The following is a 15,684-nucleotide window of genomic DNA, read 5'->3' as shown; positions in this document are numbered from 1 at the left end:
CTGAAAGAGTCTGGGCCAGCATTTAGCCCATAGGCCACACATTTTCAGGCACTAGGAAGCCCCAGATGGTTTTAGTTTAGGACAGGGGTTGACATACATATTCTGTGAAGGGCAAGGTAAGAGACAGTAGTTTAGGCCTTGAGGGTTTATGATCTCTATCAACTACTCAGCTAGGATTCTAGCATGGAGGCAGCCACAGAGCATATGTAAACAAATGGGCGAAGCTATGTTCCAATAAAACTTTATTTATAAAAACAGGTCAAGATGTAGTCTAGGGGCTTTAGTGTGTGGACCCCTGGTTTAGGGGCATGACGTAATCATAGTGGAATAATTACTTTGAAGGGGTATAAGGGAGGGATTAGAAGAGAATGAGGCTGAAGCCAGGGGAATCACCCACGAGGCCTCTTTGGTGGTATGGGGATGAGGCCTTGTAGAGTACAGTGGGCAGGGGCACAGGGAGTGTAGCTGATGCACACAGGGACCTTAGGAAGGCAAATATGCAGGACTTGGTTGTTTACTGTAAGAAACTGGGAGGAGGAAACTTTCTCTCATATTTTCAGAGTCTGAGATGTGAATCTGCTCTGTAACAATCAGAAATGGCAGGGAATGAACTCTACCTGTTTCTGTGAGAAGGCACTGGAAATCTCTCTGTGCACTTGAGCATCTACACTGTAATATAAAATTATTTATATAATATTGTTGTAGGAATGGGTGGCAACTGAAGCATTCACTGATGTGCTCAGAGCCAAAAGTCATTAATTTGGAAGGTTTCATGAAGCACAGTAAGCCATAATTCATCAAAAGAAATAATATACACAATCAAATGCTATACAAATATGAAACTTATTATGGTTATTATTACCACCATTAATAATGACTTCAGATTTCCCTCTGTGGCAATTGTATACAAAAATAGTCACTTAGTGTCACTGATGGGACCCAATTCTTGGTACTGGCAAAATTCATAGATAGGAACTTTTTGGTGCTCTGTCATTTCTTGTCCCTACCCACACCCTTTCCTTATCTGCAACTTCTGCCTCTTTGACCCATTTCACTATGCACAAGCTAATGACCTTGAGGGAGCAGGGATTTTGGGAGGCCATTGCCAACTGAGTGCTTGGTCCTCTCCTGTCTCATTGAGAAAACTTACCAAGCAGAGGTCTCTTCAAAGGCAGAGGCCATGATTTGGCTCCATTACATTAGAACCAAGGCTGACAGATTCCCCAAGTCAGGTGATATCACAAATACTACTCAGTACAAAGCAGCAAGCCTTGACCAATTAGTTGTCTTTGGGGGTCAATTAGAACCCCAGGAATTTCAGAATACAGATTTAGGCCCTGAGACTGCCTACCTGGCACATCCTCAGGAATGTCCCTCCTGAACTAGGATGCTTCCCTTCCTTCCTGTTCAATTTCACACACAGAGGCCGCTTTTATTGGTGTGAAATTGAATTTGAGATTAAAAGGGGAACTTTCCTGCATTGGTAATGAATTATGTTGACTCACTCAGCAAAGAGACACCAACCAGCGAGCACAGAAACCAGTCTGAGAGAAAGCCAGCCTGACATGGACAGGAACGAGGCCATACCTGGACACACAGCACATATTCTGGAGACTCCGTGTGCCGGAAGACCACAGCTGACCTCAGGGTCCCATGTTGGTCCAAAACGAACTCCTCCTCCTCATTTCCCGACAAAATAGAGAACGAAAAGGGAGGCCCATTGTGAAAGGAATCTCTGTCTGTCACCACCAGCTGCAAAATGCTGGTGCCTACTGGCTTATTTTCCTGAATAACAGAGTATATTAAAAAGGAAGACAAAATTACACCTCTCTCCACATTTTAAGAAACCCCATCATTACTGGCTGACAGTGCTGTGCTAGAGAACAGGGCTTCAGAGGAAGGGATTCCCTGTGATATTATCATGCCTTCTGAAAATATGCTGGCATCTGTAAGTGTCATGCTTCCCATCCTTGGCTGCCTCCCCACAACTGCCCCATGAGACAATGAGCTGCAGGTGAGAACACAGGACTTCTTGAGTGGGGTTATAGATTCCAAAGATGGTGTTCCTACGTCTTGTCCTTGGAAAGACTGGAAATGTGCTGAGTTCACCTACACAACTCTGGAAATATATGCCACTCACTCACATTTGTGATTACATCAAAAATCCTCTCAGGCCAAGAATACATCAACCTTTTGGGATGGGAAGGCACTTCCTCACATTTGTCACAACATAATTATGCTGAAGCCTAACACTGTGATGCAATGTCACAACATTGGACTTTTGGAGGGGATATCCTGGCAACTTCCCAGTATATACACAAAAATATATGCCAGGTGGAAAATGGGCTTTACACCCCAGCCCTTATAACACAGTTTTGCCGTGTTTCGTGAGAAAAGGCAAAGAGGGTAGAATGAAGTTGGAAAAGAAGAGAAGGAAATCCTAACTTCATTAGAATTTTTGGAGGCCCTGATGTTATTATGCAAGCATTATTTTGCAGAACCTCTCTGCTCCCCCCCCAAATAGAAACACATTCTTTCTTGGCTCAAAGGTTATCCATGCTTTGGAAATGCCATACTAAATTCCTCTGTAGCTCAGGCAATGTGTCTGTTGCCTCACTCTGTTTCGATTTCAGCATTACCACAGCTTGGGCCTAAAGTCAGTTTCATTAGTTCAGGCCTTCTGATGACAGTGATTTAGGATTAAATGGGTTTGGGTCACAGAGATGAAGACAATGATACACTGATGTTTGGAGGGGAGTCATGCACAGGGCAACACACGCTAGTTTTATGTGCTGAATTAGCCTTATAAAAACCATGTGTTGGAATAAGAAAATTAGTCTTGGTTGAAAAAAAGGAGAAATACTTTTTGAAGGAGAAAGAGAAAAGGACCTCAAAGGCCCCTTATGTTTCTCCTTGTTTCCAGCTGCCTTTTGGTCATGGGGAACTGGACATGTTCTCCCTCAGGAATCAGTCGTGGAACTGCCTCTGCCCAGCGTGGACTTACTGTGTCACACTGACAGCACACTCAGCACCACACAAAACAGAAGATTCATTGATTTGTTTGCTCAGTCTATAAAGGCCATTTCGTCCATAGAAAGGGGGAAGGAGAGGAGAGAGAATGTGTGCCCTAGGGTCACCAGCTGAGAAAGAAGCATGAAGTATAACATAGACAGGCCTCGGTGCTGCAGACATGAGCCATGGTCAACTGCTCCCGGGCAGAGGTTCTTGGTCCTCTCACCGCTCAGGACTTCCTGTTGTGTGTGTGAAAGTGGACTGTCAAGCCGATGGATGTGTGTCATCAAACTGAATGTTGAGTAGGCAAAGCCCACCTTGTTCAGAGGTAAGTGCACTGAGGTGGAGAGGGCAGGGAGGGCCATGTGGCAGTGGTGACAGTCCTAGGAAGAGCAGCTGAGAGGAGGAGGGATGGAGGAAGGTGTAGACCCTGCGTGAAGCTGGGAGCAGGAGAGAGAAAAGAATGCACAGTGGCTGGAAAAAGCATCAGAGAGGAGAGGAAAGCCAAAATACCACCAGGTGAAAGAATTGGGTTTCGCCGACAAGGGTGGGAATGAAGCAGAGAGCTGCTCGCTTTATGCCTGCCTCTCAGCCTCATTCCAGGACATCTCAGTGGTGCAGGGGGCAGCCAGCTATGGATGGCCAGACTCAAAGTCTTGAATGTTATTCCAAAGGGGCCCCTCAAAACCTGGCTCACTCTCACCTTACCTTCTACCCACAAAGCACAGAGCTCTGTGAGGCATGATTCTGAGGCCAAATTGGATTGGGCAAGAGCTGATTCTCTTAGAATATCTGTGGTTCCCCCAAGGCATGTATATCAATTCCTGTCTCCTCTAAGTCCTCCACACTGACACTATTCCTGGACTGGGTTTCCTTATCCTCCTGAAGTTGGGTTTCCAGCTTCTAGAAATACTGGGAAATAGAGGTAGCTCAGTGCCCAGCAGTGTGCTCATGAAATATCTTTTGAGTAAGGAAAAAATAAATGGGAGAGTCACTCTGACTGCAGAATACCAGCAGGAAGTCACTCTAACCTGCAGTCTAATTTTAAAGAGTTAGTGGATTTAAAGTGCTAAACAAATTGCTTATTAGGAGTAACTGTAGTGAATAGAGGCTCTAGCCTGATGCCCAGTCTTCCTTTGACTGATAACGCAGTTGTATAAATCTGCCTCGCATGTCAGCATAGCACAAAGTGGCCAAAAGGCAACTTTCACTGTGGAGAGAAAATAGTTTTTGCTGAAGACAAACCTCAGTTCTAATCCTGACTCTACCACTTAGCTGCTTGATCTTGGGTGAGCTGCTTAACTCCTCAGATCCTTAGTCCCTTCACTGTATGGTGGTGCCTGACCCATCATCCCACTTTGTGGGGCCATGGTGGGGACAGAAGATGTATGGAAAGCACCTGACACTTGAAAGAATCCCATTGGTGATGGCACTTATTAATAGTAATCAGTTGCAATAGAAGAATCGGCTCTTTTTATACCAGCCCTATGACTGGATGAGTTGATATTAGGTAAAAACAATAATGAACCATGAACAGTAAACCACAGCAAAGAAAGGAAGCTGAGCGCATAAAGACAAGGGCCTGACAGGCAAGATTTGCTTACCTGAATCACAGCGGTATAGTTAGCAGGTGTGAAGACTGGGCTGTTGTCATTCACATCAGAAATGTCAATGTTGACAGTGGCAGTTGATGACATCAGAGGAACACCACTGTCTACTGCCTGGACGAGCAGGGAGTATCCAGACACCTGTCAAAGCACAAGGGCTGACAGTGAAGAAGTGCAGCACTTGCTTCCTTCTGCACCCACTCAGAAGCGCTGAGGGCTCTGCTCTGCTTTGTTGAAGTCCAGCCACCTTCAGTTTGGTTCTAAAACCAGTTTCTCAACCTCACCAATTTACATCTATTGGCAGAAAATTCTTTCAATGGTCTTACCCAATCATTGTGCTGCATTTTAGTCTATCCCAATTTACTCATAGTATTTAGAATGGAGACTCTTCCTACTTTTACTCAGTGAGGCTGTGCCTGATTTCAGTGAAGGGATAGGCATGGACAGGAGTGGATGGAAAGGGAGCTGGCCTAAACTAGCTTACCCGTTCCCGGTCCAATTTCTTCTTAACCTTCACAAGTCCCAAGACAGGGTCCACAGCAAATTCACTGTCTCGATCTCCACTCACAATGGAAAAATGAATCTGTCCATTGGGCTGGCTATCTGCATCTTCTGCTATTAGCTTCACAGGACACAAGCAAAACAAAGAAATGACATGACAAGAGAAAAGGTTTATTTTTAGGGTTTCAGGTGACTACCAGTGGGCATAGCTCTGACAGTTGTCTTAGACACTACACTCAGCAGTGACAGGATCATGACCCCAGTGGGAGAGGCGATGGGATTGGCTCCAGGAGGAAGCCACCATTGCTGGAGCTGCCATTTTATTCTGTTAATTTTTACCTGCCTGCAGACTGATGCTTGTTAGGCCTGATTTTCCGCAGGCCTTGAGCTAGTAAGGATAGAGCCAGAGCTAACTGATAGGGATACTCTTATGATCCTGTTCCAGTTCTGCAAAACAATGGTTTCTGTCACTGAGCCGGGCATCCTCTCAACCTGTGCATTTCTATGTTACGGGAGGCTAAGAAAATTGCCTTTCCCACCTGGCCAACACATGTCCCACTGTCTGATGCTCATGTTGGTGATGCTTGGATTTATATGTGTGGAAACAGTTTCATAATGTCCAGGAAGGAGCAAGGACCTGGAAAGTCCACATCTGATGTGCAAAGAATGTACACCCACAACCTAGTGCCGCAGGAGCCAGAGATAAGGACGGATGGAAGAGACCTGTCCAAACCAGGGATGATGAGGATGGTGAGGATGGAATTCATTGTTTCCAAAATGTAACGTGTAAGTCTAAGAGAGCCTATGTTCTCCCAACCCTTCATTTGTTCTTACTGGTATTAGAAAAAAAAATCCTTCTGGAAAGAAGAGCTCCTATAAGAGTGGCCAATTCATCTTATACTTGCTCCCATTTGTAGCTGCCTTTGTGTGTGTGTGTGTGTGTGTGTGTGTGCGCGCGCATGCACGTGCACACACATAGGGGGCTGGAAGGGATTTTATTCTATCCTTAGCTACCTAATAACTTGTCATCGAACGTCACAAGCTAGTGGGGGCTGCCATTACAAATTCATGTTATGGTATGTTTTGGTCTCTCAAAAAATACATTCCTGGGGGATAGTGATTATCGGTGACTTGTACTTTGATATAAATGTATTTTTAAGACTCTTTCTGACAGGCAAACTGAAGGACAAGTTGAAAGACTAGTGCCTGAGGAGAGTTATTGGGGACAAAAAGACTGAAAGGAAAAAAGTGTGAAGAGCATCCACGGCAGACTTTGCCCACCTTTTCACTCTGTTGAGGATTGTCAGTCCCAGACATCTGGGCCCTCCACTGGCACCTACCAAAATGACAGAGTCCCCAACCAAGGCATCTTCACTTATGACAGCACTGTAGATGTCTTGACTGAACCTGGGAGGGTTGTCATTCACATCTGTGAGGTTGATGTTCACAGTGGCCACGGCGCTGAGTGCTGGGGTGCCCCCATCTTTAGCTTCCACCACCAGGTAAAACTTTTTGCATAATTCATAGTCCAGGACTTCAGAGACTGATATACCCCCTTTGAAGAAAAATAAGGAGCTTTAGATTTGATTAGGAAAAAACATTGGTCAGCAATCGCATAATCATGGAAATACAGCATCATCTCTGGCCAAGAGTATTAGATAGTCAGGAATTTATTTATTTAATTTTTTGCTGAGTCTGATTAATGCTGTCAGTTAAAATATAGCTATCTATCCAACCCAACACTGAAGAAATGAAGTGTTTGTGTGTTTTGGTAATAGTTCCTGAGCTTCTCTCAAGCAGCCCGATAGTCGGGCATTATTCATCCTTGTGCAACTAGGGACAGGAACGACATCCTCGGTAAGTGCATCTCGATGGTTTTAAAAGTGGACTCAGGCTGACTGGGAGTGAGCTGAGATGTGTGGATGCAAGTGTGCGACCCCAGCCCTGGTCAGCCAATAAACACTTTCAGATAGCTGAACTCTCATAAAAAATCTCATCCCTTGTGTTCCCGGTCTTCAGCTCTCTGTGTTTATCTGACACTGTTATGACACAAAGAGGGCAATGACCTCAGAAGTGTGAAGCTATAGTGACAAAATGCCTGGGAATCAGTGGCCAAATAGTAAGTGTGAGCTCAGTGTCCACCACTACAGAGCAGCAATAACGTCTGTGTCACTGATACATTTAAATTAAGCAAATAGAAGAGGTGGAAGCAGCTAGCTGGATGCCATCCCTCGGAGAAGATCCATGAGAGCTATTTCCCTCCCATGCGAGCCCTTTCTGGTGAGGAAGCCCAGTCCTTCCTTCATGCTGCAGTTGGTAACTGGTCACTGAGAAACAGTCAGTTGGCCCAAGGTGAGTATGTCACATCCATTCACAGTAGAATGTGCTAAGGCTGCCCTTCTACTTAAGGTGAGAAACAGAAGTCATACGTATAACAAGAGTCTTTTTCTCCCCATAATTAAGTTTTCTTACTAATTATCACCCTTAGCACTTTATGTTGCACCCCAGTCTCGTTATCCAGTGCCAAATTTAAACAGCACTTAAGCATTTCCCCATGGTGTTCATATACAATGGCCATAATGAGACAGGCTAAGGCTAACGCATATTTAAATGAGGAAAACTTCCATACATTTTAATTTGAAGTAATGGCCTTAATAAACAGAGTTACTGCTGGGAGGAGCTGCTAATGTAATTCCTCCATCAATATTTCCACCTCCCTATACTTGAGGGCAGGGACTATATCTCCTTCATTTTTTGTACCCTGAACAACATGGCAGTGTAATTTAGATGTTAATCATGTATTCCGAAGTCAGCAAGATCTGAGTTCAAATTCTGGATCCTCCACTTACTCACAGTAGACATTGGAGAAATTATTTAACCTCTCTGAAGTTCTGTTTCTCCCATATGGAAAATGTGAGAAATAACTAATGATTTAACAGGAAGCTGGTACATTTGCTATGTTAAAAGATCATTGCTAATTTTGCTAATTATGATATTTTCATGTTTGTATTTGCTGGACTATCCAAATGGACCTCCTTTGCCACATTGCTCAACAAGTACATATTCCTTGAGTAATGCGGGAATTGTGTCCTATGGCCAGAAAGTGTGAGAGCCTCATCTTTCTTATCTGCAAAATGCGGCTGCCTTGCCCATTCATAGGGTGGTAAACAAATGAGAATATCCACGAAAGTGCTTTGGAAATATTAATACAAACACTGCATGAAAATACAAGGGTAATAAATATGTTTACTCTTCAAAGAACATCTAAGCTTGTATTCTAAATTGGCATCTTTATTCAAATTATCCCTAATAGTTATTAAGTCTCTGATGAAGAGAAAGCCCAGGGGTTTCTCTTGGTTTTTTCCTAGGCACCTTTTCTCTAGATGATGCCACATTTTCCCCTAGGGTGTAAAAAGCATGAGAAATGACAGGGTGGTGACCAGGAGCAGTGAACAGGACTCAGCTACAGTGCCAATTCCAGCTGACTGCAGTGCCAGGTTTGGAAGGCCTGTAGGTCACTGTCACATCACTCATCAGTGTCTGCCTTGGTAGGTTACCAGAGAGTGGCAGCCTGAGTGTGGACAGTGGCAAATGTACACTAATCTCCAGGAGCACTTTCCAACCCACAAACACACAGTCCAAGTTAGGAAACAAAGGAACAAACAGAAAAAAATAGAGAAACAAACAACCCCTTGTGCTCAGTGTGCAAAGAACACTTCCTCTCCCCATCAAGGAACCATATTACTGCTCCCCAACCTTCCTGTGGGAAATCCTGAAGACAACCTGGGGGTCAGGCATCTGCCAAGTGAGTCCAGTTAGGAGCTTCAAACTTAAAGGGTCATCCTTAGAAGCAGGGTGCCAGAGGACACTCTGGGGCCTGCCTATAGGCCCTGCTATGAGAAGACTTATTTCTGCCACAATAAAGTATCAGAAGAAAAAGAGCCCACCAAGCAAAGTGGTTAGAGGGTAGGGGCTGAAGCAGGACAGAATGAAGCCTTGAATTCTAAGTAGGCTGACATTTACCTACCTGTCTTTGGGTTGATCCTAAATTTCCCTTTTTCATTCCCAGAACGAATGAGATATGTAATCTCAGCATTTGTGCCAATATCTTTGCTGGTGGCAAAAACAGCAAGGACTTGGGTGCCAGGGGAAGTGTCTTCAGGCACTGTCACCAGGTAGTCTCTCCTTTCAAACACAGGGGGGTTGTCGTTAATGTCCAGGACGGTGATGGTGACAGTGGCAAGGGAGGACAGGGCCTGTCCAGGGCTCTGGTCAGTGGCCTGCACGCTGATGTTGTAGGAGGGCTGCTGCTCTCGGTCAAGCGGCTGCTCCAGGATGATGATGCCAGATGACTCATCAATGGAGAAGAAGCCATTGGCTGAGTTGGCCAGGGAGTACACAACCTTCCTATTGATGCCTGCAGGAGACATGACAATGTGAGAGCAGAAGGTATAGCCTGACCCTCTGCTTTAGCACGTGAGGGATGTGCTGACTTTTGAAGGACCACACAAGGAAAAAGCAATTCTAACCTACAGCTCTGGTCCTACAAAGATGTAAACTTCAGTTTGTAAAATAAATGCAACAAAAAGAGTTAGGAGGTAAAAATATTGGTAACAAATATCAGAAATGGTTGGATATTCCTAATATATTGAAAGAAAAAAATTAAGATGACAATAGATATGAGGGTGAAAAGATGTGCCACAGAAAGAGAAATATAAATTAACTACTTCAACAAATGTTTATCTAGAATCTATCAGAACTATTCTAGATGCTAGAGTCTATAAATGAACAAGAGCCAAACATTTCCCGTGGAAAGTTTTACATCCTAGTAAATTAGAAATCAACAACAAAGAATAAAACTAAGTGGTATGTTATGGAGTAAAAAGGGAGAAAAATAAAACCATAAAGTGGGGGGGGGGTGGGGATGAGGAGTGCTGTTGCAGTTAAGTATTTGGGAGATGGAGAGAAGGGCAGTAATTTTAAATAAGGTGGTCAGAGAAGGCCTTGACATTTGAGTGAAAACCTAAAGAAGAGGAGGGAGTGAACACTGCAACTTATGTATGAGGAGGCACATGCAAGTGTAGAGGTCCTGAGGTGGGAGCCCATCAGCCCTGTTGGAGGAGCACTGTCAAGAGGACCGGTGTGACCAGAGACAAGGAGGGAGAAAAAGAAGATGAGATCAGGGAGCAGACCCTGCGGGGGGGGGGTGGTGGTGGGAGGGGGTGGTAAGGTGGGAAGCCACTGGAGGGCTTAGGAGGGGAGTCATGTGATGTCCCTTGGACTTAAACAGGATCACTCATGATGTTGGTTGTGAACAGAATGAAGAGCAGTTAAGAGGGAAAGCGGCTGGAGGCTCCCACAGGAATACAGGTGTGTGAGAAGGCAGCCTGAACAAGAGGGAGGTGAGAAGGGAGAAGTGGCCTGGTCCCAGATCTATTCTGAACGTGTGGGTGGTTCATGAGGGAATGTAGACGAAATCTGATGGCCGTGAGCTTGGAGCATCCCATCAAAGAAGGGAGAAGATCTAGTCAGAGGGGGATCTCCAGCTCTACGATATAAAGAAGTGCACTTAGTTACCAAAATACAATTTTATCTCATTGTGTACTAACACTAAAACATATCAACTAAGAAACGTCCATTAACAACCACCAAATCAGTGATGGATGATTGAGTTTCCTTCTGGTTCTGAAGACTGATTTAACAGTTTTTATCACAGGATCTCAGTACTTCAAAATGGTTTATAAATGTCAAATTTGCTGATAGTTAAGATTTATAAAAAGCAAAATTTAGTTATTTGTAGGCTGAAAAAAACACCCAAATACTCTTAATGAGGACAGTCATCAGTCATGACTTTACCTCTGACAACACCTGAAAATGGCTTTTGTGAACCATGGACCCCAGAGTATATGCCCTTAGAGAGGAGGGCCTAAGTTTGTGTTGTTTTCTACCTTAACAGCTCACCATGGGGATGGACATTTGGCAGTAAGTCCCCCAATGTACATTTTCCTTAAGCCAAATTCCCAGCAAACCAATAAAATCATACATCCTGAGTGGATGGCATAAATTGCATTATGTAGCTTTTGCCAAAAGGTCAACACTAAGAGCTTGTTCTTGGTTCCAGTCCAGAGAGTCCATTTTTTCCAAAGTTTCATTTACTTAAAATTATCTCTTAAAACAACCACCCTATGATACATAAATAAGAACCTCTGATTTCATAGGTAATGGGATAAAAAAGAGAAGGTCTTCCTCTTCTCTAGAAATAAGACCCCAGAGCAGAAGTCTTAGGGGTGGTTTTTGGCTATATTTAGAGTGTTTGGAAGATTAAATTCTTTAGCATAAATCCCTAGGGTAAATGCATAGAGGGTTGTGGAGGTGATCGAAATTGCACCTGAAAAACAACTCACTGCCTGCGTGCCAGAGCTGGGTGCATGCCCCAGGAGCTGTTTTGACTAACTGGATGGTTTTAGGATGCCTCTCCAGGTCACAAAAATGAATTTATAGAAACATATCGGTGATTCACATAAATACACCACAAAGGTTTCTAGGTTTTCACATCACACATTCCTTGTGGATTTAACTTCCACCCCCAACATACGGTACAGCAGTCCCACCAGCAATCAGATGGGGCAGGAAATCCATGCAGGCGCTTTCCTCAGAGCACCTGCTAACAACTACAGAACCCACTTCACTGACACAGAAACCAAGGTCTGATGGACTTGCTTGGTGCCACCAGCGTTTTTTAGGTATGCACCAGAGACAAAGTCCTGTTTTCCCTAGGCTTCTTGCTCAATTTGCTTAAGGATTTAAGATCTGTCTCCAGAGACGCTCCCTCTTCAGGACCGAAGATCATTTGGGAAGGTAACTTTGGACTCCCTGCCTTGAAAGCCCTGGTGCTCGGAACAGCTGAGTTGGGAGAAAGAAGCTGGATCTGCACTGTGCTGCTGCTTGGGGCCGCAAGGCTTGAAGGGAATGTGCTTTAAATGGCTGCCTGTGTTTCCCTCCCTGGGACAGAGAGCTGGAATCTCATTAAACATATCTCTTACATTCCTGGTCTTCAGCTTTCTCATCCAGCCTTATTCAGAGGCACCAGACTCTGCTCGGATCCCCAAGCAGAGGATGCTGTCTCCTTCCAGCGTCTGCTCAGCGGGTGAGCCCTGTTGTTGGAGCACTGCATTTACAAGGCTGACATTAATCAGCCACACAAAGACCGTGGCTCCCCTCTGGGCAGATTCTGTTAATTTAAACTCAGTGACAGGGTTTTTCTGCTTTACCACAGCAGAAAACCATCTCCACCCACAAAGCGGCTGACCTTAACTCTCCCCACCTCCTCATACATTTTGTTTCTGACAGTATCTTGGGCATTCACGCCAGAAGGAAGGGGAGATTTATTGTTTACCTCTCCTTTCTGTGACCAATCAGACTGATAGTGAAGCAAGACCAGAAAAGGTAGGGGGTGTGGGGGATCCCAAATCAATGAACCTACTAAATTGTATCACTTACAATTTGGTACCTTTCAAGAATAGAGCAGGATATATTCTTGGAACATATTAACTCCAGTTGAGACAAAATTGCGATGGATTACAATGATTTCTAGAAATAAAGTCAGATTTGTAGATGCCAATTTGGAGGCGGTACTTTTGGTGTATTACTTTCTTTGCTGTGTTTCCAGGCGACGGGGTGCTGTCTTTGTTAAATGAATGCAGGTCATGTTCCCAAAGTGGAAACTTGCTATCCAAGGGCATTTGATAAATGCCATCCTTCAAATCACCATCCCTTTGCTACATACCCAGCAGAAAAGATGAACCCGGGCAGAAGAGTCGCTTGCTAATTGGTCTAATGCTCTTACTGCATGTCACGATGCGTTACATTAGGTATAACATTAATCCATCATTTTGCGTCTGTGTTGTTTAAGTATGTAATTCTGTTCTCCAATTTGAGTCTAATTTAATGAGGATGGAGCTACTTAGCTTCTTAAAATGCTGAAATGCCAGGCTACCAAGAGAAGTATGACTTTCATTGCAAGTGAAGTTTCTGCACGTTAACTGTGGCAAATGGAGCAGGGCTTTGGAGGATTAAAACCAAGTAAAAAGAGAATGATTAAAATTACTATTTGTTCAAAGGAAGTAATAGGTAGTGGCACTTTGCAGTGTGGCGTTGGAGGACAAAAATAGCATATGAAAATCCCCAGTAGGAAAGGCTGGGAAATCCTGGGATGGCTTGCCAAGGGCATCTCTACTCCTTCCCTTGAAAGATTTCTAAATAGAGGTGAAGTCCCTTTCCATTTGGCCAAATGGGAACATGGATGTTTCAGACATGGGACTGTCAATGTGGTCCAGTCCTGGAAATACAGGAGACCTTGCTGCTAGCCCACGATCTGTCCAAACTACACAAGTTAACTTGGGCAAGTCACTTCACTTCACTGGGTCTCAGTTCTCTTCACATTTAAAATGACAGAACCTGGGTCTGTTGAAGTCTAAGATTATCTTCCAGCACTATGATTCATTTCCAAGTTAAACTAATGGCACTGGTTTTGTTTTTACTTCCAAAAACTGCCCTTCTTCCCCAACTGCCCATTAAGTTGCTAGACCTGGGCGTAAGTGGGCCATGCCACCAATGGAAAAGTCCACAGTAACCTTGACCATGATGAACTATTGGATTTCCTGGGTAGAAAGAAAACTTAACGGAGAAGATTCATACCCATTCAGTTAAGTGTTCAGACTTCACACATAACAGGGTATAGCAAGGCTCTTACACCTCCATGAGAAATAACACCCACTGCTAGGATTGTCCCCAAGGATCTAACCCAGTGTCAGAATAATGCAGCTTTATTTGAGATTGCTAAAGGTGTTAAAGTCAGCACCAAAGCCAAATGGCAAGAGTGGGCAGCACAGCAAGTGTATCGTGATTTTTTTCAACCTGACCTTTAAAAAATGTTTTCTCCCCTTCTCCAAAGATCAAGCTCCCTAGCTTAAGGAACCTAAGGCGGGCTCTGTTACACTTCTTCTGAGGTCTTGTGTGGGCAGCTGCTCTGACTCTTGCAGGGCAGGGCCTTGTCCTGGACGTTCACTACTATACTGCTTGGGATTTGGCCTGCAGGAAGTGCACACAACACGTGGGCTGCACCACACTGCTATAAATGGGCTTTTATAAAAGGGTTTAAATATATATGGAATACATACCTGGGGAAGAAATAATCTGAAACAGTGTTGATAATCAGATTCTAGTAACAATTTAAATTTTGGTTCTAATGATTTTTATATCAACTTCATTAAGGCGTCACGATCTATACAGGATAGCATGAACAAATTTTAAGTGTCCAGCTCACAAACTCTGACAAATGTATACCCCCATGAAGTCACCACCCTCACTGAGATAGAGAACAGCATAATCACTTCCTTAAAGTGCGTGTCGCACTGTGGTCAGTCACACGATACCATGCCCTGGAAGATCTAATAACTTGTTTTTGAACCAAAATTTTCTCCTGCCTTCGTTAATGCCTATTTATCAGTGCTTAAAATCTCACAAGTATATTTAGATTTTGTAGCTTTTATGATCCAGGTGTGGTGATTCATACATGTTCTTGTTTAAACTATAAGGATTATTCTTTAAAAATGATAAACAAAGCTTTGGTTCTTCAATATGTCACTGCATTCCTCTGCTACAACCTCGTGCTTAAAAGACAGTAGTTACTTTCGAGGAATGCAAGGGTTCTGTCTTCCTCAGAGGAGACACTGGCTATGACCCTGCTATTTAATAAGGATTTGCTAAGTGCCACCTGTTTGATTGCCCCAGGCTCTACACTGAAGAGAAGGGCACCCAAAAGACATTATCCCAAACTCTCTAGTAGCTTAGCAAGGTGACAAGAAATTACTTAAGCTATACAGCTACCTAAGTGTCTTCCCCCAAAACCCCTCTCCCACCTGAATCTAAATGCTGGGTTCTTTGGATTCCACTGCCTGTCATGAGGCCAAGCCTCCCAGCCAGGTGAGGCTCCCTTCCCCTCTCTCCTGGACTGTTGCAGGACTCCTGATTACAAATTACCTCAGACTCTATCCCCTTTTGGCCAAACTCAACCACAGTTAAGTTCTTAAACCTGGATCCAGGCTTGCTTCCAGCTGCTCCAGATAGTGCTGTCTTCTCACTTCTAACAGTCAGAAGTAAAAACTTTTGAGAATGGCCTTTAGTCTTTGCAGTCTGCTCCACTTCCATTATGCACTGTCTACTCCACTCGCTCCTGAAGACACGGTGCACTTTTACCCCTCAGGCCTTGGCCCACGCTCTTCCTTCTACTCAGAGCACTCTCTCCCCTCCCTCCCTTGTCAAAACTCTAAGTATTTCCAGGGTCTCCTCTGGCACAGTTTCCTTAATTCCCCAGTCACTTCCTTCTCTTTGCTCCCTTGACACTATTTTTGCATTATCATTAGTTATATTTATGTACTCTTTCCTATTCAATTAAGGTATCTTTTAGGCAGAGGGGCTATGTCTTATTATCTTTGTACATTCTACTGAACACAGGAATATTTAATATTAAAAATGTACATAAAACCTTCATAGCTCTATTAAC

The 15,684-nt window shown here is 44.0% G+C and overlaps 1 protein-coding gene across 1 annotated transcript in view; it reads right to left on the bottom strand.

Annotated features, from left to right (window-relative positions):
- FAT3 (FAT atypical cadherin 3) overlaps positions 1–15,684 on the bottom strand; it is a 637,939-nt gene that overhangs the window by 47,156 nt on the left and 575,099 nt on the right. Inside the window, exons 15-19 of the mRNA XM_045818135.1 lie at positions 9,148–9,537; positions 6,461–6,675; positions 5,104–5,241; positions 4,617–4,760; positions 1,588–1,785 (exon numbers count right to left, since the gene is read on the bottom strand). Coding sequence (XP_045674091.1) covers positions 1,588–1,785; positions 4,617–4,760; positions 5,104–5,241; positions 6,461–6,675; positions 9,148–9,537 — 1,085 coding nt within the window. The remainder of the gene's footprint in view (positions 1–1,587; positions 1,786–4,616; positions 4,761–5,103; positions 5,242–6,460; positions 6,676–9,147; positions 9,538–15,684) is intronic.

The sequence above is a fragment of the Phyllostomus hastatus genome, unplaced genomic scaffold (genome assembly GCF_019186645.2).
Source record: "Phyllostomus hastatus isolate PE091 unplaced genomic scaffold, TTU_PhHast_1.1 phas_scaffold_317, whole genome shotgun sequence".
In the NCBI taxonomy this organism is placed as follows: domain Eukaryota; kingdom Metazoa; phylum Chordata; class Mammalia; order Chiroptera; family Phyllostomidae; genus Phyllostomus; species Phyllostomus hastatus.
This window is presented reverse-complemented; position numbering and strand designations above follow the sequence as displayed.